The sequence below is a fragment of the Anabrus simplex genome, chromosome 8, assembly GCF_040414725.1.
Source record: "Anabrus simplex isolate iqAnaSimp1 chromosome 8, ASM4041472v1, whole genome shotgun sequence".
NCBI lineage: Eukaryota > Metazoa > Arthropoda > Insecta > Orthoptera > Tettigoniidae > Anabrus > Anabrus simplex.
Window position 1 is genome coordinate 206733850 of NC_090272.1, and position 27031 is coordinate 206760880.

A 27031-nucleotide genomic window follows, 5' to 3' on the forward strand; every position below is an offset into this window, starting at 1 on the left:
AACTGTTAAATAAAATGTTGTTGAAATAAATATTAGGACTCCTATATTCACAGATAATACCAATGTGTTACTCCCATAACTCCTGTAACTTATATGACTAAGTTTGAAAAGAATTAATCAAAAACCTTTACACCTGGGTCTTTTCGAAAATAGACCAAGTTGTTTTTAAATTATACAATACGTACTCTTTGGTCACATAATTCACTAGACTGGGGAAGACCGACTGTACGTTCTTACTGCCTTGATGGAGCACAAATATTGTATGTCCTGGAACACTATTTCGAAAGATCTGAGACATATTTATAACTGAACAGTGATTATTCAAATATATTTAATTACTTGTTATTCATACTTTGTGATTTTATTAAAAAAATAAAATCATTTAATAATAAATCATGAAAAAGAAGAAGAGGGCGAGGGGGATTGAAAGCATCAAGGAAGTCTTCGTGAAACAGTGCAGGGCAGAATAAAATTGCGCGCTTTTTTCTATAAGGTCACGGAGAATCCGAATGCACTAAGCGACTAACACACGCACTCTCTCTCTTTCTTTCTAACCTAAATGTTCAAGTTTCCTTAATTAAAGCCATATTAATAAACTCCTCAGATTTCATTTAAATCGAAGTGTAATTCAGAAAATATAAATTTCATGGACAAATCCAATGCTACTTTTCCCGTTAATGCAACAATAATGATCAATCATTTGATTACCTTCTGTTTTTCGTTTCACAGTTACATGTAATCCCCTCCACTCCGCAAGTGGTGAATGTGTATATAATAATATTATAAATGAGAATGATTGTTTTGAATGTGTTTGATGACTGCTCATTGTTATTTCAGGATACATGATCATTTTGTCCATTGTATTTTATTAGTACTCCGGATTTCTAGCTGGTAATAGATTAGAATGCAAACTAACTTGGTTATTAGGAAGTGTCGTCTTGCCAGTTCTTCCGTTATGTAGTGAGAGTAACATAAATTCTAGGGGGTTTCTGATAAGCCGTACCCCTAATGTTTATTCAATCCTCATAGCATAGTCGTTGTGCAGGATAGCCTGTACTTGTTACACGTTTCAGTAAGTCTGCATTCTAACCTATGGCTGCCTAAAACATCCGGGCTGTAGTTATCACAGAGATGCATAGTAGAGAGAGACAGAGTCAGCTGGCAGAATTCATGAATGGGTGGTGAATGTGCCCACACAGGAGCAGGCGCCTGCGAGATGGAGGCGGGGCTGGCGGAAAGCACACAAGAGGCTGATGGGCACATGGTTCAGTTCGGCGCCACGCACTCTGGCATGCGGGTCAAGATAGCGGACATGGAGCGCGACCGTCATTCCACTCCTCCCACGACACCCGCTCATCGCAAACCACTGCGTCTCCGTAACGTGGTGTCCCGCAACGAGGCCTTCGATACTCTCCACTTCAAGGTCTCCGAGGTAAGGCTTGCAACACTACAGAGGAATTTTTCTCTGTCAGCTATTAAAAAATAATATTCCGGCGTTAGTTAACACAGTCACGATGGTGACAATATGAAACCAAAACCAAACAGGATAATGTATAGTCCCGGACTATTAACATTATATTAAACGGAAAATATGGATTCTTATTATTATTTGTTTAAACTTCCCATAATCCTGCGTTGCCTATTATGAAAAGGTGCTCCATATAATACTTGTGTGTCTAGTGTACACGATTAATAGATCATTGTAAAAAATCTATGCGTGGGTAAAATAAAAAAAATACAAATTACAATTAGTTCAAAATTGAATTAAAAAGGGGCGTTTATCTAAAGGGGAACATTCAATAACTACTATACAAATGGTTCAAGTATTTGAACTGATCCCTTAGTAGCCAAAAGAGCTAAATTTAAACGAACAGATTCTAAACAAACAGTTTTCGGTGTACCTACTGAGTTTAAAAAGTTAGAGAATAGCTTTGGGATTATTCCCCGAGCTCCTATTAAGAGTCCTATTACTCTTATATTATTAATGTGGTAAAGATCTTAGAAGTATTGAAGCGAAGGTTCATAACTTTCCCTCCTTTCACACTCAGCCTCCTTTGATTCACTGATGAATACTTTAAATTGAATATGTAACATCAGCTTATAGTCTAATCATCCAATTATTTGATCTTTTTATTGCGGCAGATTTGTTCCAATGGATAACAAACTCTCTTAATATCCACTGACAAAAATAGTTGTCACAGAATTTTCAGTGGTATATATTATGTAAAATCTTTAAACTTTATTCTTAGGCAATTCTCTTCAATTTCTTTATGTCACTGATATTTGACATTCAAACAATGCGAGGTACTTCTTAAATCCCTTCATGGGGTACGTAGGCAGTTGAGAAAGGGATTCCTGGTCGAGGGGAAAAGGCGTGCTTGGTTCACTCGGAATGACGTGGGTTCTATTTCTCGTTAGGTCGAAAAATTTAAGAAAATTTTTTTACTTCCGGAGGTGCACATGGCTTTGCGGTTCACTCAGCCTACACTAAATATGAGTACCAGGTTAATTCCTGGGAACAAAGACGGACGGGCGTAGAGCTAAACACTCTACCCCAACAAGTGCCGAGGATACGGATAGTGGAGTTGTTTACCTTCCACCCCTCCAAGGGCCTTCATGGCCTGTATAGAGATGATTATTTTGCTTTTTAGGTAATTGGGAAGGTTTAACACGAACAATTATATTGTAAAACTGAACCGCTGGTATTTCTGACCTGTGATTCTCATTAACTTTCCATTAACTGCAGTAGTTTTATCAGTAAACACACAACAATCACATTCAAATGTCCATGATGATTGTGCATGTTTCGTGAATTTCTCTTATTACGAACATATCACGTAGGGTATTACAGGGTTAACTTAGCTTCTTACTTAACACTCTATTATCACAACTCTCATTTCGATGTATTTTAATTCCAAGTACATGTTTAGGTAATTGATTCTAAAGTTGTAACAATATATTGATACAATATTTAATCTATATTTGTTGCTTTTCTGGGCTGAAGTTGTATTTCATTAGAGTTTCTTGGGTTGAAGTTATGAACAGAAGCATAACTGGTTAAATTATCCGTGTACCTCTTCCGAAATGAAGATAGTATTTTATGGCATGGTAAATTTTGGCGATATATATTATTAAATGTAACATTGGCTCAAACTTGAAATTTCGTACGTTAAAATTCATCAATAAATAGTGAACGAGGATTTTTCATTTTATTCTAGGGAAGTGTTGACATAAAATCTTTTATTTTAAAACGTAAGACATTCAATATAATGTCTTCTGTTTAGAGGAAATTTAGGCAAAGCTACAGATATTTTCGCTGATAATCATAGTACTCTAGTGTCAAATTTCTGTAATACTGTAAATATACGACATTTAGGAAATGAAAAATCAATACTTATATTTTCCATTGGTAATAACAGATATCACCTATTCGTGCAACATAGTGCTTGAATTACTTTTACAAATGTTACCTTCAACTTTCTTTATAAATATCAACAACACAAAATGAAGCTATTACGTCACCTGGCAAGTCTGTTTTGTTGCCAGAAGATATATACATTTATTTTATTTCCCAAATCAGGTGTAAGATAAGTGATGTATTAGATATAAACGACCGGGCGAGTTGGCCGTGCGGTTAGAGGCGCACGGCTGTGAGCTCGAATCCGGGAGATAGTGGGTTCGAATCCCACTGTCAGCAGCCTTGAAAATGGTTTTCCGTAGTTTCCCATTTTTACACCAGCCAAATGCTTAATTAAGGCCACGGCCGCTTTCTTCCAATTCCTAGGCCTTTCCTGCCCCCTCGTCGCCATAAGACCTATCTGTATCCTTGCGACGTAAAGAAACTAGCAGAAAAAAGATAAAAACGTCCAAATTATTCCAACGAGAATGACCGGACCTTATTTTCAAACAATAAATAGAAAGTAACGAATACACGTTAATAAACAAAAAGATTCACAATCGTGACAAAATACATTGGGGAAATAAATTCTAAATTGAATTATAGTGACTTTCTGAAGTTTATCACTGTATAAACCAAGAATGTGTATGATTTTCCTTGTAATATTTTAGTCTCATAATGTCGACCGCTTTATCAGTTTAAAAATGAGAAGACAGTTGCATACATACCAAACTAGTTGGTTATTCTAAACCAAAATTTGATTACCTAATCGTTATAACTTTACTTAGACGTGTACGTTTACGACCATAATTAAGGCCACGGTTGCTTCCTTCCCAATCTTAGCCCTGTGCTTTTCTATCGTCACCGTATGACCTGTCTGTGACGGAAAGAAATAGAAAAATAATGTATGTTCAAATGATCTGTGTGTATTTTGCCTTTTGGTGCTCTAATTTAGGCCTTAATCAACTTATAAAGTCGCTTAAGAATGAAGACTCGTAAGTGCAAAATAAAACTCTCTAAAAAGCCAATTTTTTACTGTGATTGTTGTCAAATTTAATTCAGATCCACATGTGCGATACCTCACAATGAAAATAATTCGAGATAAAGACGAAATATTGGACAACAATTTGATGCTTGCAAATAAAACTTGTATCGTATAAGTGTATTGATTGTTATGCCCATTTGTGCGTTGATCTTCTGAAAAGACCTCTTATTTAGATGTTTACTCATGCAACACTCGAAAAATGGCTTCAAAGCTGATTTCGGAATAGATAACCCCTAATTTGTGCCACTCAAATCAACGTGAAAAACAACTATTACCTTGATTTTCCATTAAAACTGGTTAGCGTACTACCTCTTGACAAGAATTTTAAAGTATATGCGCATATTTACTTTATACAAATTGCTTTGTGTATCCTTATGACTGAAAGACTTCCAACCGTTTGTCAGTTTTGAGATTTGTAAGAAATATTCTGAAGGATATACACATTTTCCATAACCTGTGTCTATCAAGGATGTTAACTTTCTCCTTACGTTGATTCATGGTAAATAATCGACCGCTAGGTCTTAAAATCACGGGTTCATATCCGTGAGAGGTAGTCTGAATTTTGAGCAGCAGAAAAGATCCCTGTCGTATCTCGTCAGTGATACAAAATATCTCTAGTGTCACACTGTTTGTTTATTGTAAGAGTCAGTTTCAGGATTGAGGTATATGTCGTTCGGTAGTGCAGCGACTCGGTTCCAAGGGTCTTAGGTTCGACTCCCGACAGAGGCGATGACTTTAGCCATGTCTGGTTACTCCCTTTGCCCTGGAGGCTGGGTGTTTGTGTTTGCCTGAATACCCTTACCTTCATAAACATACGACACCACTAACCATCAATGAAACATACAGTATACCAGTAGGATACATCACTTCTCTTGGGGTTGGTGTCTGTGAAGATTTCCGGCTGGAAAATTCAGTCAAGTACTTACGTGTGACCTCAGCTGCGAGAAAAGGTCGACAGGGAAAGAGAGCAGTCTGCCAGCTGGTAGAGAAAATCGGAACTTTGAAATATACGTAGACAGCTTTAATAACATCAAGCCGAGCGAGTTGGCCGTGCGGTTAAGTGTGCGCAGCTGTGAGCTTGCACTCGGGTGATAGTGGGTTCGAACACTACTGTGGGCAACCTTGAAGATTGTTTTCATGGCTTCCCATCTACACACCAGGCAAATGTTGGGGCTGTACCTTAATGAAAGACAAGGCTGCTTCCTACACACTCCTAGCACTTTCCACCCCATCGTCGGCATAAGACCTATCCGTGTGGGTACGACGTAATGAAGATTGTAAAAAAATAGAAAAAACACGTCAAGTTAAGAAACCTGCACCCGATAGGTGGGATACAAGATGATTATTGTTATTTATTTATTTATTTATTTATTTATTTATTTATTTATTTATTTATTTATTTATTTATTTATTTATTTATTTATTTATTTCTCCGTTAGGGTCATCTAGGGACGACGTGCCAATTTCAATGCTTGATGCTTTGTTGTTTCTTCTTCTTCTCCCCCCAGTACTCTTCCATCTTATCACTACGTGTCTTTTACTTCTCCTTGGACAATTTCGAACCTGTCTTCTTTTCCTTCCGACCTTGGAATCCATTCATTTTTAACACTTGCTTTATAAAAACTGTCCCTCTGTTGCTTCTACTTCTCTATATTATTTCTTTACTTCCAATTCTTTCTTGACTTCATGAATCCAGATTGTTGTTCACTTCTTGTTCCAAAGTTTATTATTATTATTATTATTATTATTATTATTATTATTATTATTATTATTATTATTATTATTATTATTATTATTATTATTATTATTATTATTATTATTATTATTATTATTATTATTATTATTATTATTATTATTCGCTGGGACCATTGAGGACCACGGTAACTCCTGTTACATCTGTGACTGAACTTTGCTTTCGCTTGAATTCAGAATTCTCTTATTCTCTCTGAGTGGGCCTGCTTGCGTTTATGTGTCCAAGGGACACCGTGTCTTCTTTTCGGTTGTCCGTCTCGGTTTAACCTGTTAGTTACTATCTTTTTCGGGAAGATCTCAGTCAAAGGCATCTTCGGTTTCTATTTGTAGCATTTGGAAGTCTTGTTTGGTGTTTCAAAACCATGGCGTCGGGGTTTTGGTTTTTTAATATAAAATGGTGAAAGATCGTTGTGGTCGACCTGTTTCCTCCCATTCATTTGTGGTGACCGCAAAATGATACCCGTTTTTTGCGGGCAGTGTCTATATTTAAAAAGTTGTTACGGACTTCCATATTGATTTTTTACAATGTGCTTTACGTCGCACTGACATAGATAGGTCTTATGGCGACGATGGGATAAAAAGGGCTTGCAGTAGGAAGGAAGCGGCCGTGGCTTTAATTATGGTCTTTTGGTATTATTATTTCCCGTCGCTTTGGCAGAATGGTCGGCATTGTGGCTTTCTGTTCAGAGGGTCTCGGGTTCGATTCTGGACTATGTCGGGATTTTGTCGCGTCTGATTAATTTTCTAGGCTTGGGGACTGGATGTTTCGTTCTGTCCCAACACTCTCCTTTTCATTTTCGCGCAACACACTACACTACCTACCACCACAGAAACACCCAATAGTGATTACATTCCTCCGTATAGTATTGGCGTTAGGAAAGGTATCCGGTCGTAAAACAGGGTCAAATCTACATGTGCGATAGAGTTCGCACCCGCTACTCCTCAGGTGTGGGGAAAGAAAAGTATTATAATTATTAGCATTATTATTATTATACACGAAGTTCTCTGAATGAATTGGTTGTGTGTTTCGTATCACGTAGTTGTGAGCTTGCATTCGGGAGACAATGGGTTCGAACAAAACTGTCAGCAGCCCTGAAGGTGGTCTTCCGTTGTTTCCTATTTTCATGCCAGGCAAATGCTTGGGCTGTGCACTAATTAAGGCCATGGTCGCTTCCTTCCAACTCCTAGCCCTTTCCTATCCCATCGTCGCCATAAGACCTGTCTGTGTCGGTGCGACGTAAAGTAAAATAAAATAAACACGCTTTCAGCAGCCATAAAGATAGTTTCCTGTGGCTTCCAGTTTTCACTCCTGGCAAATATTGACGTTCTACGTTAATGAAGACGAATGTCTTCTCTTACCAGCCTTATTTCCTTCCTATACCAACGTCTCAATAAGAGTAGTCTTAGTCGATGCGACGTGGAATCAATAAAAATGAAGAAAACAATTCTCGGTCCGAATACTAGTTGAATCCCAAGAAGTTCCTCCCTCAGCCGCCACTAACAATCTAGACGCCACTGATCGGTCGTAAAAGGAAAATAAGAAGTGACGACGTTTCCCGTTGCCTTCAACGCCGAACTTGACATTACTATTTCCTACCACCTCTCCACGCTTAGTGAAATATACAACAACTGAGCATGCTAGTCATATTCCACACCATTCATCCCAGGGATGTAGCCACTCGATTTCCTACCAGAGTGTTCCGGGTTCGAATGGTAGTGGTAGAGGTGATTACTGTTTCAAGGGGAAAAACAACTGAACAGCCATCCTCTATTAGCACTAATAGGAAGGAATATGGAAGTGGTCCGATACTTCGAAAATGAGGGTATCAACAAAAAGAAAAAGGAAAGACCACGATAGCGTGAAATCAAAAGAATCCCTAGGCCTCGGAAACCTAATACCGTCTGGGTTGGAAGAGAACAGTGGTTGATCAAGGGAGGTGAGATTGGGAAGATGATGGTGAGGAGCCCTGAAGCATTGTCAGACTCAGCTAGGTGAACAGTTGTCGTCTCCTCCTTGTCCCCCACTTTAGACGCGTCTTACGACAGGCAGCGTATAGCGTCGATGTATTCTACTCTCCTCCACCCTCCCACGGGGGCAGTAAAGAACACTCTGGCAGCTCGTGTGCTCTAGAAATTATTTGGATAAATAAAACGGATTGTTCGTGTGCCTTTGCTGGAGAGACCACGTGTATACGGTGCACTATAATTATTTTCTCCTATGGGCTCGGAAAAAAGTTACTTTCATTGACCTGACTCAGTCTAAACCTTGGAAAAATTTCGGTTCTGACAGTGCTATGAGTGATGTTCGAAATGCTTGTTTTCATACAGCGGGGCTTCATTATGAATAGTGTTAACATTTCGCTCATAAGGTCGGTTGGTGTATGCATTTCAGTGGGCTCGGCGCAGTGATATGTACCTGGTGGGGACAACTCGGCTCCCAATTTAATCCATACCGCGGGAATATCCAGCCTGGGGAGGCTACAACCCGCTCTACACAGGTGCTCTTGCATTGGAATGGTTAGGACTTAAGCCGACAACTTGTCCGTCCACGCCGATAAGCGGCTATGCATACCTTGCAGGCGCTCTAAATAGCGATACGATACGAATGGATTATTCTCCCCACCAGATAATAGCAGCTGAGATGGGACAAAAGGAACAGGGAACTACCTCACTCCTCATTTTCCTTGTACGCATCTTCAGTGACACCTCGGCCATCTATGATACTCGATGGCGGAATTATTGAGGATCAGACCTACCTTACGGCTCAGTATTCAATACACATTTGTTTTTTAACACTCACTCCCTCACTACTCTGCCGTGGGATCTTCATTAGGTACAAGCAATGTCCGGTTTTATATACGTCGTTGGCCTACCTTCTAGAATTTCCGAAGTGCATGTCATTCATTCCAGTCTTGTGAAGTGGAGATATATGTTCTACTGGTAGAATCAATTTCAGTGATTCATTTTATGAAGGATACAAATTTGTCTTGGATGACAAAACTGAGGGCAATAGAATTTCTGATACGACCAGTTGTGATACACGGAAGTGAAGCCTGGATTTTGAATAATCACTGGTACACTATGATGTTTTCGAAAAATTTTTTTAGAAAGGATATTTGCTCCACTTTCGGTCTATGGTGTTTGGAGTGAATTTTATTCAGTCATACTTTAAATACAGGCTATGTCAAAGTAATGCGGCTGATTCGGTTGAAGAATGAACACTAAGCAAGTGATGAAAAGAGTGTATGACTATAGACATAGAGATAAGACCTCGGGGGTGACAGAACTACATGGTTACGCAGTTTGGGGCACGAAAAAGTCAGCTTGCATTTAGAAGTTAGTGGATTCGTACACCATTGTCGGGAGCTATGAAGATGGTCTTCCAAGTTTTCTCGTTTCCGCAGCAATAAAATCCTGCGCCTATACCTTAATTAAGGCAACGGTCGCTCCCTTGCCAGTTCTAGCCGTTTTCTATCCCATCACCGTCATAATACCTGTCTGTGTTGGTGAGACGGGAAGCATAAAATGCCTGGGGGACGACCAAGAGAGAGCACAGTAGAGTGATGACAGACGTGTCCTTGATTTTCACGTCTTCGCTTATATTCCTTTCCTTTGACCAAGTCCGTCATTCTTAGGATGGTGAGAACTCTTCTAAAGACGTTAAGAGAAGTTGGTAGCCCTGTTATAATTTCATCACCACAACCACCAGTTAAAACTGAATTATTATTTTTAAAAATATATTTCTATTATGGTTGTATTATGCAATTGTGAAGATCAGTTTCCTCTTGAATGGGAGTTATAAATTTCTGCAGGGGATAATGTAGTGAGGCTCGAATATCCCTGTTTTCAGATGTCACCCATCCTTTCCCTATCGTTTACAGTTATTTTTATTACCACAGGCTGGTCTTGTTTGCTATTGTCATATTGTCTGGTTTTAATTTACTATACAGTTTGGTGTTGTAGTTTGTTTAAGATCTATTAATCTTGAGCAGTGTTTTCCAAAACAAATTTAAGAAAGGATAATATTATAAGAAAAAATGTATTCCGAATATATATATTACTCAAATACCTCCAGTGTAACAGGAAATAGAATGTGATAAATATGTTCTTGGAATATAAGAATTTTGAATTTCGTTGACATTTGAACATCCCTGTAGCAATATCATTATTATAATCTGAAGATTAAACTAAATGACAGTTTGAAATCATGCTTTGTCACGAAGTTAGCTGTAATGCCTGTAATACTATCGCTATGAACCTCTCATGGCTAGGATCGTCAATCATCTCTGTGACAGATGAAAACACCATGCGGCCGTAAATCTGTAGACTTACAAACGCCACAGAGGAATTCCTCTCAGGCTTTCAATTGTATCGTACACGATATATTGTGAGATTTTTCCTGGATATTTAATTTGGTGCTGCAGCCAACCTATAGATAAGATTCGATCCCTGATTGTGGAAAGAAATTAACGAAGCCTTGAGGATACGTTGAGGACATCAAAATAGTGGCTTCCTTAGTTTTAACATAACATAACAGTATCTTTTGGTTAGTGACATAAGTAGCCAATACAGACATCTTCTATAGAAAACAATATGCCTTTTACGATTTTGTCTTTCAATTTGCTTTACGTCGCACCGACACAGACAGGTCTAATGGCGACGATAGAATAAGTAAAGACTAGGAGTGGGAAGGTAGTGCCGTGGCCTTAATTAAGGTACACTCCCAGCATTTGCCTGTTGTGAAAACGAGAAACCACGGAATAACATATTTAGGGCTGACGACAGTGGGTTTCGAAACCACTATCTCCCGAATGCAACCTCACAGCTGCGCACCCTAACCGCACGGCCACTTGCTCGGTCGATATTTATTTGTCTCCTTGAAAGTACACACTTAAAATACATATCTATAAAAATATAGCAAAAGAGAAACAGAGAAAATAAAGACAAAGCAGAAGAAGCAGAACAAGAAGAAGAAGATAAAGATGAATAGGTTAATAAATATACAATCTAAAGTACGTTCAACGCTTTTCCACACCGGAATATATGTAAATTAAAACAAAGGCTGAAATAAAACAAAAGTGATTAAAAACGCCACAATAAATACACTAATGAAGGAGATATGACGGGAGAACAAGAAAACAACGCATGCATAATAATAAACTGAAAACATTGGCCTTTAATTATTTATTAATTATTAGTGCGCGAACTTTTAAAATATAATAATAATAATAATAATAATAATAATAATAATAATAATAATAATAATAATAATAATAATAATAATAATAATAATGTTATTGTTTTTACGTGACACTAACTACTTCTATGATGTTCGGAGACCCCGAGGTGCTGGGATTTTGTCCCGCAGGAGTTCCTTTACGTGCCAGTAAATCTACCGACACAAGGCTGACGTATTTGAGAACCGTCAATTACCACCGGACTGAGCGAGGATCGAACCTGCCAAGTTGAGTTCAGAAAGCCAGCGCCTTATTCTTAGTTTTATGATCCTTAGCTTTGGAACGTACAATTTTACGAGGGATGCGCGGCTGTGAGCTTGCATCCGGGAAATAGTTGGTTCGAATCCCACTGTAGGCAGCTCTGAAGATGGTTTTCCGTGGTTTTCCATTTTTACACCAGGCAAATGCTGGGTCTGTACCTTAATTAAGGCCACGGCCGCTTCCTTCCAACTCCTAGGCCTTTCCTATGCCAACGTCGTCATAAGACCTATCTGTGTCGGTGCGACGTAAAGCCACTCGCAAAAATAAATTATGAGGAATCTGAAACCATAATCATATGAATTTTAATTTAGAAAAATTTCAGTTGCATAGGATCTAAATTGGAATTGTGGCCACCTTGGTGAGCAAGATGTGATGGTGCCACTGTCTATCGCTCCATCGCGCGCGCAAACATATACGTATTATACACACAGGAAGTTGGTATTTATTTCCCATAATTATTGGACAGAATTCGAACCGCTAATGCTTTAATTGGAATACAAAAACGATGTCAGGTTATTATGTCAATAAGAACTGTCGTCCAGTACCCTTAGTCTTCAAACACATGCGCGCTCTCTGTGAGTCCGCGTCTGTGATTATCGGCTTGTAGGTTCGACAACAATGCTGACACATCAACGACACTTCCAGATTGCCTAAGAGGAAGCCAGACACGTCAGTCAGTGTGATTCGTGAAACTATCGACTGAACATATCAGTCTAGAATTTGACTTGCGGTCCTACATTCCGCGCTCGCGTTCTGTTGGTACAAAGTTCTTTCTTTCTTTCTTTCTTTCTTTCTTTCTTTCTTTCTTCCTTAATCCGTTTACCCACCAGAGTTGGTTTTTCCCTTGGACTCGGTGAGTGATCCCATCTTTACCGCTTCAAGGGCAGTGTCCTGGAGCGTGAGACTTTGGGTTGGGTGGGTCGGGGGATATAATCGGAAAGGAGGACCAGTAATTCGCCCAGGCGGCCTCACCTGCTATACTGAACAGGGTCCTCATGGGAGGTGGGAAGGTTGGAAGGAACGGGCAAGGGAAAGAGAATGCAGCGGCCGTTGTCTTAAGCTAGGTGCCATTTGCCGGGTGAAAAATGGGAAACCACTCAAAACAACTTCGAGGATGGCTGATTTGCGAATCAAGCCATCCTCCACTCAGTGGACCCCTTTGCAGCCCTCGTAGCAGTTTTCAAATTTCGTGGCCTCGTTCCTCCGAGAGGTGGCAGCTAATCACACTAACCACCACACCACAGAAGAGAACCTACATATTGTAATATTTAGAGAGAATTAATGAAAGTAATTATGTATCTTCTCCATATGGTTTAAGGTTTATAACTGATTAAAGCCTTCATAATTAGATTAAGTGTAATTTATATAACTTCAATAATGGTATGTATGGTTCCTGTCAAAAATCATGACTTCCTCAATTTTTATGAATGTAACAATTATGTTTACATAAAGTGGTTTTATTTTACAATAATTGTTAGGCAGACACTTTATGCATAAGAATAGAAAATTAAATTAAATGAATCCCGAAATATAATTTCGTAGTTGTTGCAAAAAGAATGCGGTCCTCAATTCCGTGCGCGTTTACTGTGTTCGGACTAGAGGGGCGTGCTGAGAAATTTTAGCGGCGAAAAGCGGTCTGCGACAATGTCGTTACTAAAGAACGTACTAGAGGTAAATTTGTAAGGATGAATCATTTCGCAACAAAATTTGAACCTCTTAATATCTTCCGATAATTGATGCTTTTTTCAAACTCTACACAGCTTCAGCTAATTTTCGCCATATTCCTTCCTTATTCAACCCCTCTTAGGTTGCTCAAATTACATTTCTCTTTGTTCTGCACGATATTGCGTTCTACAGTATGCGTGGGTGTAATTTTCATATGACAAGTGTGTTTTGACTGTTCATTATCGCAACTATGCCAGTGGTGGGTGGCTTAATATTCAGCCACTGTTTATATAGGTTCAGTATATGAAGGGTGGTCAAATGTGTCCACATATGTAACACGCAAACAAATAGGACATGAAAAATGTGAGCGTTAAGGTGTTAAAACATCTGTCAGCCCGTGTGTTACCGTGCTTAGCAGGCGCAGTGGCGTATTCGATCTTTCTGAAATACTTTTGTTTTTGCTAGTTGTTTCACGTCACACCGACACAGATAGGTCATATGGCGACGATGGGATAGGAAAGGGCTAGGAGTTGGAAGGAAGCGGCCGTGGCCTTAATTAAGGTACAGGCCCAGCATTTTCCTGAGGTGAAAATGGGAAACCACGGAAAACCAACTTCAGTGCTGCCGACAGTGGGATCCGAACCCACTATCTCACGGATACAAGCTCACAGCTGCGCGCTCCTAATCGCACGGCCAACTCGCCTGGTGTTTTAAAATACTGAAGTACGCCCTACTGTACCGTACCCAGGGGTCGTGACCCACTAGGACGATGCATCCATTCCTGTATGAACAACCGTCTAACTCAGGATTGGGCAGAGAAGTGGGTTGGTTGTCGATGAGCCAGGCTAAAAGTCGAAGTTTCTCATTTAAATGTAAGTAAATGACAGGAAATGGAGGTATAACTCAAATGAGAAACAATAATATGGGGTAGGATGAATTTATTCACAAAATAGCCCCGAATCATACTAATCTGAGACAAGAAAATCAAAAATAAAGATGACATTAACATAATCTCAAAATTTGAGTAAGAACTGGACATTAAAACGTTCATTAATCAAAAAAGTTGAATGTGAAATGAAATTTCAAGCACAACATTGAATACTTGTAAACTTTTCAAAATATTCTTCATCTGATTGTCCAGTGTTCATTTCATGTAATAGTATACGTACGCGTATACTGATTCGTAATCGATTCGCATTGAGCCACATAATTTAAAGTATCACATTGATACGGGTTTTAAAATTTCTAGAATCGTCGCAAGATTAAACGTTAAAAGGAAAAATTAAGATACAAGAGAATTTTGATAAAAGGGAAAATTAAGACGCAATGGGACACGATATGAATTATGAAAAATACTAGTGGCATTTCCCTACGCTATATTTACAATAAACACAAAATAAGCAAAGTATCTCACATATCTACATCGGATAAAGAAAAGAAGACTTACATACTACACTGACTCGACGTGAAACGCGGTTCACCAAAGGATCTAGTGAGAACTAGATTGGCCATCAATATTACTCAGCACTCGAGCTGGTCCCCATTAAACAACCAGACATCATCTCCAAACAACATGAAATATCACAAAACACCATCCTGTAAGAGAAAACATCTTATTACCCTTCATTAATCATGTGGAAAGCAATGGGCAACATTGCCTTCTTCTGCTGCATTTGTGCACCCCAAAAGCGCGTTCATCCGACACATATTTCCTGCTGTGCCGTGGGATGAAAGGAAATGTTATAATTCAATACTGTACTGAGGCTTGGATTCGGTTCGCCAAGACTGTATCACGGAAATACCATCTCATTCACGCTGTCTATATAAACACGGCTAACAAGTAAGCTTGTGAGGCAATATCATCTTTCTTCGGCTACACGGAAGCTCACGCACAATCGTGCTTCTTACTGGCATGCTTCGATAATTTATTACACACATCAGACTCCTTGGTCTGTAATCAATTTCCGTCAATTCTGATAATTAATATTCTCTCAGAAGACAATAGCAGGGACACATTCACTGCACATCATTCTTTTCACTTCATCAGGCATGCAATCGGCCTGCATTATCTACTTCATAAATTAGCATGCATTAAAAACCTCTTATATTTCTTACAATTCTCATCAGCCTTTTCTACGGTGAATCTAGGTTCGATTCCCGTACAAATCATTGGGCGAAACAGTTTCCAACCTACATTTGAAGATCCTATTCCTTCAACGTTGTTATGCAGCTTCACACATGTCAACTTCTGAAATACCATGCGTCATGCAATCTAACTGTTACTAACATTCTAAATGACCAAAATTAAATTGAATTTACTCTCAACGAAGCAAAGGTTTAACTTGGAAATTGGATGATCTTGTCAATCTAAGCCTCCTATCACCAATATACAAGAAAAAATCGGAATAATACTAAGCTAATTTCATGTATAATATAACAACAAAATAATCCTAACAACTCCCTTTTTATCCCATCTAACTAAACGTAAATAAAAATAAAAATATAGAGATCATGCATTCCTCTCTTATCCGTATCTACAACATTACAAAGGTGAAATAATCACATGCCATCAGGCTTAATTTATGTTAAAGAAAATCCCTACACTAAACTGCACTAGTATTTTAACATAACCCATATAACATTCCATAATTAAAACATGCGTCTTATCTTGGACGACTCTCAGGACACTGGCAACGGTTCACATCCCTGCTGCGTTATGTGGTTACTCCATGTTTATCACTGCTTTAACACATAGAAACGATCTTCCTTCTTCTTGCTGAAAGTTACTGAACACTGCAACACAGAAGGCTTTGGATGAATATCTCTTCACCGCTCAATTCTGCACGTGCCGAACCAGCCCTTGTTAGCTATAAACTCAGCCAACACACTGACACACAAATACACTTGAAATTTAAGAAATTAGGGTTTCTATATACAGTTATAGAGAGCGGCTCGCTGTACGGATCGAGAGTTCCTCGCGAAACGCGACCGACACGAAAATATGAAACAACTGAGCGTCTCTTCTTCACTTTCCAGTCTGCGGCCAATTATTTCCGTCTATTTATCTGTAGTGAACTTTGCGCCATGATATAATCTGAAATTTAACACTGCACCAGTTAATTTATTCAACTGCACGATGGAAAACACTGTTTATCGGTCTTAAAAACTATACACTGTTATTGATATATTCACGTGGCAACTTTCACGTACAAGTTTCGGAGCACTACCGAACAACGTTCACATCTCGTCGGCTTCCGCGATCAGAGTGACGCTCTCCAGAGCTTGTGACGCTAAGGAAGCGTGGCTAACGCCGTTGTAGCTATGGGATTCCCGCATGTTTAGACAAACCAGCAGTCAGCGTGCTTGCCATTCATCATGACTTACTATATATATCATAAAACACATTCCAAATAACATCAAATCTCTTCAGAATATTTCTATCGCGTATTCCTGATTATATTTCATTTGTAGACCTGTGGAAATTCGTCAAATAACAGAACTGATTTGAAGCAACTGTCCATGTTGGCTAACCTGGGACTATGACTTCGTGCGATTCAGACTCCATATTTGCCACCCCCACGCGTTCTCATTGGCTGAATATTACTCTTGGCCAACATCATGTACACGTGCCGAGATGTGCTAACTTCTGGTGACGCTAAGTCTTTCTCACGGTCCTGAGGAAGTATCGCGCAATACCCAGCGGCTTGATGTCTCCATGGGCTTCCGGTCTCCGTTCTCCTGCGATTCATTACTCTTACCAAATATGACTGAAATTTATTTCAAAAAAATTATATATTATGCCGAATAATAATCTGAGCATCTCTTATGGGCCGTCAGGATACGGCTCACTGCTAAGTGTCCACTCTACTAACATATGTATGAATGTTGCCTTTTTGTAATCAATAGATGTTGGGGGTTGGTTCATAGGTACAACATTACGAAAACGTGGGCTTTCAGGCATCCTGGGAAAAGATCCTTGACTAAAGATACCCTACGTACATACTGACCTACCAGAATGATCTGAAATTGCGAGAATATTTAGTTTTACCAGTATTTTTTTTAGGAGCTGCCAGGCTGGGTTTTATAGACATGCTCGCCTCATCAAGAAAGACGTGAGTTTGATTCTCCGTCGGGAAGTTGAAACATTTAGATACCAGATTACACTTCTGGGTAAGCAGCCGTTCTGAGGTTCAATAAGCCCACAACAGAAATGAGCACCAGGTTAATTCCTCTCAGGTGTAATTATTGTTTGATGGGGTGATAGTGCCTCATGGGGAATACTGTAAAAACCTAGGTACTAATATAAGGTACGATTTTCTTTGGGGGAATCATATTAACGAGATTGTTAAGAAAGGTTACAGATCTCCTCATGGTGTTGAGAGTATTTATGGGATGTAGTGAGGGTATAAAGGAGAGGGCGTATAAGTCTCTGGTACGACCGCAGTTAGAGTATGATTCCAGTGTGTGGGACCTTCACCAGGACTACTTCATACCAGAACTGGAAAAAATTCAAGTAGTATGATTTGTTCTGAGTGATTTCCGACAAACGAGTAGTGTTACGCAAATGTTGTAAACTTTGAGCTGGGAAGACTGGGAGTAAGGAGACGGGATACTCGACTGTATGGTATGTTTCGAGCTGTCAGTGAAGAGTTGGCCTGGAATAATATTAGTAGAAGGATAAACTTGAGTGGAGATTTTAAAAGTTGCAAAGATTATGATGTGAAGGTAAAGTTGGAACTGAAGAGGACAGATTGGGGCAAATATTAAGTTACAGGACGAGGATTGAGGGATTGGAATAAATTATCTAGGGAAATGTTCGATAAATTTCCAATTTCGCTGAAAATATTTAAGAAATAACTGGGTAAACAACTTTTTTTTTTTGCTAGTGGCTTTTACCTCGCACCGACATAGATAGGCCTTATGGCGACGATGGGCTAGGAAAGGCCTGGGAGTCGGAAGGAAGCGGCCGTGGCCTTAATTAAGGTACAGCCTCGGCATTTGCCTGGTGTGAAAATCGGAATCCACGGAAAACCATCTTCAGGGCTGCCGACAGAGGGATTCGAACCCACTATCTCCGGGATGCAAGCTCACAGCCGCGCGCCCCTGACCGCACGGCCAACTCGCCCGGTGGGTAAATAACTGATGATAGGGTATCTTCCGCCTGGGTGAGAGCACTAAATGCAGATCATTTGTGACACTTTCTGGGAGCAAAGGTGGCTGGTCATAGTGCTAACCGCTGTATCCCTCTTAGTGTCGGGGTAACAATGGCGTGAGGCCAAGTACAGGTATTTGGAGCTGACGCTCTATAGGCGACCTGCGCGTCGGTCAGCATGGACGAATTCTAATGATGAATACTCCACGAACACCTAGCAGCTGAGCCAGAGGAATTAACCAATGATGGTTTAAATTCCCAAGCTAGACGGTACCGAGCTTACAGATACTGGAAGCCTTTACCTTCCACTCCTCCAAGGGCCTTCATAGTTTTGCGTTGCCAGCTTCATGGTGCATCTCGATTACCGGATAGTCGAGGATTCACTCAGGCTCATGACACCGGCTGAGAACCTGGCTGATACGAAAAGCAGCGGACCCGGTCACGACATATGGCTGAGGTTTTCGTTATGCTGACCACGTCACAGAACGCCTATTTAATTAGGTGGCTATCGTTTTGGCATTCGTTGCTCTTTAAGGGCATTTGTATTATGGTGAAGGAGTGTGTGACTCAGATGCATATACTGAAGAGAAGATCTAGTACGTAGAAGAGTGTTTATGTCAACAAGACCGATATCATCCCTGAGTTTGAACGGTTTATGACTCCAAATAGGTGGCCTGAGTGAGTTTGTGCTTAGGACGAGTGTGAAATAATTCCAACGGACTTCGGAAATAATTTGAATAACGTTTGCATATTTTATTATAGGGTGATCTTCTCCTTGTTGTAACTGTATGTAAACATGAAAGCAAATAGTTAGGGAGAAAGTCGTCAGCTTTATCAGCACACGAGCGCAATTACCCGCTTGGGGGTTTGTTCTCAATGAAGACTTTGTCTTTCTTCTGCAGGCTATATAAGGAAGAAGAAAAGGAAAGGTCTTACTTGGTTCGTTTCGAAGTCCTGAGAAATGCCACGAGGAAGTGTCCATGATTGCCTTCTCTGCTAGAGTTTGCTTTTACTTGATATTCTCTGCTAATTACTCGGTCTTGCACTTTACAGGGATCACCAGTCCATTGCTAAGGAATACCGTCTGAATCTTTACCTACTAGGACATTTATAATCCACTATTCTCACTGTAATCCCTTAGCTTCACAGGCGAGAGCAAAATGAAACCACCACTGAGGTCTCAGACTCATTTATTGCTATGGCGATATGGAACCTACTGACGTATGGGTGGTAAAGGTTTCCCCCGTGCGTGGAGTGAGTAGAATACATTCACAGGACACCCTAAGAAGAGAGCAAAATCATCTCCGTACAGGCCATGAAGACCCTAGGAGGAGTGCAAGGTAAAGGCTTCCACTATCCCTAACCTCAACACTTTGTGGAGTGCGCGGCCACCATTGCCCCCTGCAATTAACCTGATATTCATTGTTGGTGTAGTCAGAGTGAACCTCAGGGCCATATGCACCTTGAGAAGTAGAGATCTCGTTTCTTAAGTTTTTCGATTTCTTGACGGGGAATCGAACCCACGTGCCTCCGTGTGAACAGCATGATACCGCTGTCTGTCGTAAAAAGCAACTAAATGGGGATCAACGGCCTTTCGCCTTGGGAGCATGGGTTGGCGACCACGTGTCGCTTAGCTGAGTTTTGCATTGTTTTCACTAACAGTACACGTGTCAGGTACCCCACCTTCATTTTTCCTGTCCGACCTGGCCTCTGGGGCTCTTAACTTGGGAGTGTGGTTTGGCAACCACGGGGCCCTTAGCTTTCACTTATTTGTGCCAGGCTTCTTACATACATTTAACCTATCCGACCTCCCTTGGTCAAATCTTGTACTTTTCCGACATTGACGGTGTTTGGCAGCGAGACCTGGGTAGTCTTACACTTTCACGCTCTTCGTGGCCATTGCCTTCCTTTAATTCTGTTCTGGGGTATCTGTAGGACGCAGAGAGGTGAAGGAAGGTGCGGGCTGAATGGGTCTGTCTACGAAAGTCAAAGATTAATTAAAAATTTTAAAATAAAGCTTATATTTCTTTCAAGATCACGAACTTAACAAAACTCTTCACTGTGTGAAAAAAAAATGTCAGGTACAAAGCAATTTTGATACCAGAAGAGATCATTTACAAGTTCTTTGAGCTTCAAGCTCCATATTTACAATTCACGAATATTGCGTTTAGTTAGGTAAGGAGAGATATCTCCCAACACACAGTGTTCAAGAGCATTTGGCTCCAACAGCAACAATTTACGGCCTTCCAAAGGCACTGCTCAAAATTTACACAAATCTCAGAAAAGAGCTTACATGCTCTATAAATTGAACAAAGGAGACTGCGCTCCCAACTCCTTACAGCCTACTCAAGGTAACATTACATAAAACTTTACAATCTCTGGCTACTCTAGGCACCACCTACAATTTACATTTCCATGTGGTTTACACAGGGATACCTAGTGCCCATGCTACTGGACCTCCGTGAAAAGAAAGAACAGGTTAAATTGCTGGCCCCAACTCAAAAAGTATGGAGGCGTACACTTGCGCTCCTAGAAAACCAAGTTTTAAAACCCTATTTGGGCTTGTGGCTCGATGATGCAGAGGCTAATCCCAAACTACTGAGGTGAATCGAATAAAAGTTAATTACATGAGGAAAACAGTTAAAAAATCGTAGTCACCTCTAGACAAATTGAAATGGAACTCGAGAGGGTAACGCACTCTATATCCCCGAATTTACAGTATAGTCTTTATGAAATGTTACATTAGCAAGAAGTAGTTTACATTTTTAGGAAACTGATGGTTACCGTACATAGTTAAAATTAGAACCTTCCCCTCGGGTAAGTTTGCGGAGATAGCTACAGAAATAGAAAACTGGTGGCCGTTACCTGGGGCTGATGTTCTGCCTGCCGAAGAATGAGGCGCCCCGTCTCCTGTCTTAACACACACACTCAGTAATTCGACGATCAATAAGACAAGGTAGCTTGAAAAAGCCGCAGCTTTTATACCCGAGGGGAGGATTCGAGAAGGCTCTGGACTAAATCCGGACACACCCTCTCATTTTTATTGGTTAAACAAAAAGTTACAAGAAGCCTATGATAGGCTGAAAAATAAATACAGAAAATTTCTGACTGGTCAGACTCAAAACCTGGCGGGATGAGAAGGAAGTGTTGCAAATCTTGAAATATCAAAATAAATAATGAAAGTTAATTTACTTGTGGAAACCTATAAACACAAAACTTCTTTAGATCACTAATTTTTCCACCTTGCACCAGAGTGCATGACCTCAGTTTTGTAGAAGAGATATCGATGGAGAAATGTTCAAACTTCTTGATGTACACCAAAACAAAACAAAGAAATCCAGTCAGTTTAGAAAACTTTAAAAATAACATATTATTCAGTTATTCAGTAGTGACATCTACTGGACAATGTCCCAACTTTATGCATTAGCTGTTTCAAGATTCGTCTGATAAATAGCGTTCCTTAAGGCGCTTCTTTTAAATATGCGGGGCTGAGGTGTACCTCCCAGTAAAATTATTATTATTATTATTATTATTATTATTATTATTATTATTATTATTATTATTATTATTATTATTATTAACAAATACATAGCAATTGGGAAATATTCCGGCGGCAATTGTCACATACAGTAGTGTGATAATAAGGTAAAGTTAAAACATAATTACCCAACAACCCAACAAAGTCAACAACAACACAACAACAACAACAACAACAAAAGAAAGGTACAGCAACAAAAGTACAACAACCAATTCCATGGAAAGAAAATATTACAAGAAATACTACTAGTTTAACGCTTTTAAGTATTTCCAATGCTTAACACTACGACTTATAACTTCATTTTTCGACGTGTCAGACTTCTTCCAATTTTTCTCTGATTAATGTTAAGAGATTGATGTACTGATTAATGTTCATCTTGAAACAATAATAACCACATAATTAGAACACAAAGATTGCGTTGGATGCTATGAAAAGTGTTATTCAGAAGGTCAGTCGTGCTGCAATAGCAATTTCTGACTCAGTGAGGAAAGCAATGGCGAACTATCTCACTCCTCATCTCGCCTAGTACGCCTCATCCGAGTACCGTCATTGAATTTTAAGATTTTACTGTAATTGCTTAAGATTTAGTTCTGCTGTTTGAGGATCCAACCAGCCTCCAAGCTGTTGACTTAACAGGCATTTGTTATCTACCTGATGTAGCGTTGCGAATTCCATTCCAAATCTTAAATCACAAAGAGAACGAAAAGATATATATATAGAAGTACACAGGTATTTTTTACACATTCATTTGGCTTGGAGGGTTTCCTTGAGGGATAGAGAGGCGGGAGGGGGGGGGGGGGAGTAACAGGGTGGTGAAGATCACAGCGCTCTGAGCCTCAAGACCAGTCTCAAGCGTACGGCTTGACGATCTGGGGGAATGGCGACCACCGAACGAAAAACCGTCCTTTGATCGCTGACACATGTGATACATTCTCCAACAAAAACAGGAACTCTCTTTTGCAATGCTAATTTGGTTTTAGCAAGAAATGGTTGAAAATCCTACAAAACAGAACGACCATAATGACAGCACTTCTTTCTAGTATAGTTCGTGCATTCGAGCATTATACAGGGCATTTTGAATATATATACCGAAACAGGAACCACCCATAAACTTGCAATTTCCTGATATCATCTTGTTATTCTGTAGCAGGAAAGAAGATGAGAATCTCACTTCTGGGCGAGGTATTTAATAAGATAAAAAGTAGAAGAAAATACGGAACTACAGTGTTCAAAAGAAAAATTAAGAAACGCTTTACGGGAGCGAAAGCTGGGTGGACTTGGGATATCGTATTCATAAGTTGTAAGTAACAGACATGAAAGTAGCGAGAATGATTGCTGGTACAAACAGTTGGGAACAATGGCAGGAGAGTACTCGGAATGAGGAAATAAAGGCTAATTTAGGAATGAACTCGATGGATGAAGCTGTACGCATAAACCGACTTTCGTAGTGAGGTCATGTGCGGCGAATGGAGGAGGATAGGTTACCTAGGAGAATAATGGACTCTGTTCTGGAGGGTAAGAGAAGTAGAGGTAGACCAAGGTGACGATGGTTAGACTCAGTTTCTAACGATTTAAGGATGAGAGGTATAGAACTAAATGAGGCCACAGCACTAGTTGCAAATAGAGGATTGTGGCGACGTTTAGTACATTCACAGAGGCTTGCAGACTGAACGCTGAAAGGCATAACAGTCTATAATGGTAATGCATGTATGTATGTAAAGTAAGGTCAGCTACACACATAAGCAACGATTAAACAAATAAAGACACGTTCTCGTAATCAAAAATACCACCTCCTACAAAAAATGTAAGAACTGGAATTATTATCACAACGGCATAATTTCATTCACAGACAGGTAGTATAAAGCCCAAATATATGTATATTATTTTGTTAATATATGGATCATTAGTCCATAGACTTGTTTAATGTGGCCCCCCATGCCACCCCATCCTGTCCTAACTTTCTCATTTCGACGTAACTACTATATCCTACATCTACTCTAATCTGTTTGACATATCCATCCTATGGTCTGCCCTTACCATTCTTACCACTTACACTTCCCTTAAAATTGACTGTGTGTCATATTCTATCTCTTCTTCTGGTCAAATAGCCAAAAGGTTTCCTCTCGCTAATTCGATTCAGTATCTCACCACATTTCAAAAACTTCTATTCTTTTTCTTTCTGTGCTGCACTTTCATAAAATACCACTCTCCATCTTCAAAAACATTTTTCTAACACCTATATCAATGTTCGAAATGAGCGAATTTCTGTTCTGTATGTGACCCACACCAGGACTTGTTGATACAAGAACTGGAGAAGTTCCAAAAGAAAGCAACATGATTTGTTCTGGGTGATTTCCGACAGTGGGGCAGTGTTATGATAATGTTCAAAACTTTGAGCTAGGAAGACTTGGGAGTGAGGAGACGAGATACTCAACTAACTGATGTTCCGAGCTGTCAGTTGGGAGAAGTTGAGGAATGAAATTAGTGGATAAATAAGTTTGAGTGGGAAACAATAATCACCCCCACCGCCACCACCACCACCGCTATGAGCAGCGTTTTAAAGTAGGAAAGATCATAAAATGAAGTTGGTATCCAAAAGGACGAATTGGGACAAATGTTCATTTTTAGCACGAGGTGTAAAGGTTTGTAATAATTGATCAAGTGAAATGTTTGTAATGTTCAAGTTCCTTGAAAACATTGAAGAAAAAGCCAGGTGAACAAATGATACGGAATCTGTCACCCAGGCGACAGCTCTAAATGCAGATCATTGATGATTGATTGATTGATTGATTGATTGATTGATTGATTGATTGATTGATTGATTGATTGATTGATTGATTGATTGATTGATTGATTGATTGATTGATTGATTGATTGATTGGTTGATTGATTTATTGAGAATGGAGTTCACTAGATACCAGATTTTCTCAAGCTCTTAGTTATAGGGAAAAGCGCACAGTGAGAAGATGGCGCTACTGACCTAGTATAATAAAGACGAACACTGGTTGCCATGGTTACCTACTGTCGGGAAATTAATGACGCTAATTACTGATAGATCGCGAGCCTAAAAACATATTCATATTAACTCTCAAATATCTAGCAAAACTGACCAGTAAGAAGACACACCTAGGTGAAACCTCAATGTAGTGATGGGATAATCGAATACAAAATAATCGCTTAATCTATTTTTTCATTTGATTTGATTATTCGATTATATTTCTCATTCGATTATTTATCGATTATTCATTCGAATCAATGAGGCAATCGAATAATGAATTTTTCCATTCGATGATTTTTTTCGATTATTCATTCGAAACCCCATTCGAATTAATGGGGAAATTGAACAGTGAATGCTTTCGAAATAATCCAATCAAAAGTGATGTTATTAAGACGGTTAATTCACTCATTTAGTTTCAACATTGGAGGATACGTTTGAAAAAATGGCGTGTTTCTATTTTTCATAAGAGTTCATCTCTTCGCTTATTTCAATCGATCATGCATCCGACACACTTAAATCGAAAAATTGATTCATGACGCATCCGAATATTCTGTGCGATTATTTATTCGAGTATATAACTAATTAACTAGCTCTCTGCTAAGTTTCCCTACCCATTACACTACTAATTACAGTGATTCATTCATCCCCACTCTTATCCGCCTGTGGAATTCCCTGCCGGCTGGAATTAGAGACATTCCTATTACGCAGCTGTTCAAAAGAAGGTGTTGTAAACATTATTTACCTATTAGAACATAATAACTTTAGTATGTTCTAGAATTCAACACAATTTCTTCCTTTTGCTAGTGGCTTTACGTCGCACTGACACAGATAGGTCTTTTGGCGACGATGGGAGAAGAAAGGCCTAGGAGTAGGAAGGAATCGGCCGTGGCCTTAATTAAGGTACAGCCCCAGCATTTGCCTGGTGTGAAAACGGAAAACCACGAAAAACCATCTTCAGGGCTGCCAACAATGGGATTCGAACCCACTATCTCCCGGATGCAAGCTCACAGCCGCGCGCCTCTAACCGCACGGTCAAATCGCCTGGTCAACATATATTAAACAGTGTATTATGGTTGGGCATAATAGCAGGCTTCATAGCCTGAGCCACGCCATACAAAAGAAGACTAATAAATACATTAAAAAATCGGATGGAGGTTATTCAAATATAAAAAGTATTAAAAAATCCCAGCACTACCCTAATATTCTCCATCTTGTGATATGGCTGAGAGGCCTGGGCAATGAAGGCTTCTGACGGAAAGAATATTGATGCATTCGAACCGTGCGAAGAGCCAATGTGTCTATCGCGAAGGAACTGAACGTCCTTAAAAGCCTTTCTTTCCGTGTCGACCAAAGAATTCTCCAGTGTTTTGGCCGTATTGTGAGACTGGAAGGAAATAATCTTGAGAAATCTGTCTCATAGTAGGCGAAGAACTGCCATGCATAGGAGAAGTGATATCAATTACCGGCTTCCCTCTCCAATGTATCTAGGATGGCGGCGCTATATAAAAGGTCTCACGACGTTCAGTAGTGAGCTCAACGAACAATGATGGTGCATATCTTACATAATGTGTTTTGATCTTTCTCTCTGAAGAACACCTGTTAATTAATATTATTTCGAGCTCGGTGCATTCAACCGGTAATTAGCATTTATCACTGAACTTTTTTCTCAAAATTCATAGCGGGCTGTACGTGAAGTGAAACTCAGGAGTACTTCTGGTCTCTCAGTACTCTCCGTGGCCTTTTCCCAATTACATGGGGTCTGTATTCTGTTGGATTTCAGCCGAGTTTTACGCCCGGATGTGTTTTCTGATATCAACCAGGGATGTTTTAGCAATGTCATATTTCTGTGATGGTTGTATGCAAGTGGATATGTGTATTGAGATAATCAGAAGCACCCAAACTCCGAAATAAAGGCATTAAATGTACGCAGTTAAAATTCTCGGACCTACGGTGAATCGAACCCGGGTCCATGTAAACCAGAGTTAG

General features: G+C 39.6%; 1 protein-coding gene across 1 annotated transcript in view; it reads left to right on the top strand.

Annotated features, from left to right (window-relative positions):
- Nucleotides 1-1287: 1287 nt before the first annotated feature.
- Nos (Nitric oxide synthase) overlaps nucleotides 1288-27031 on the top strand; it is a 789894-nt gene continuing 764150 nt past the window's right edge. Inside the window, exon 1 of the mRNA XM_067152126.2 lies at nucleotides 1288-1432. Within this exon, the coding sequence (XP_067008227.1) occupies nucleotides 1292-1432 (141 nt within the window). The 5' untranslated portion in view covers nucleotides 1288-1291. The remainder of the gene's footprint in view (nucleotides 1433-27031) is intronic.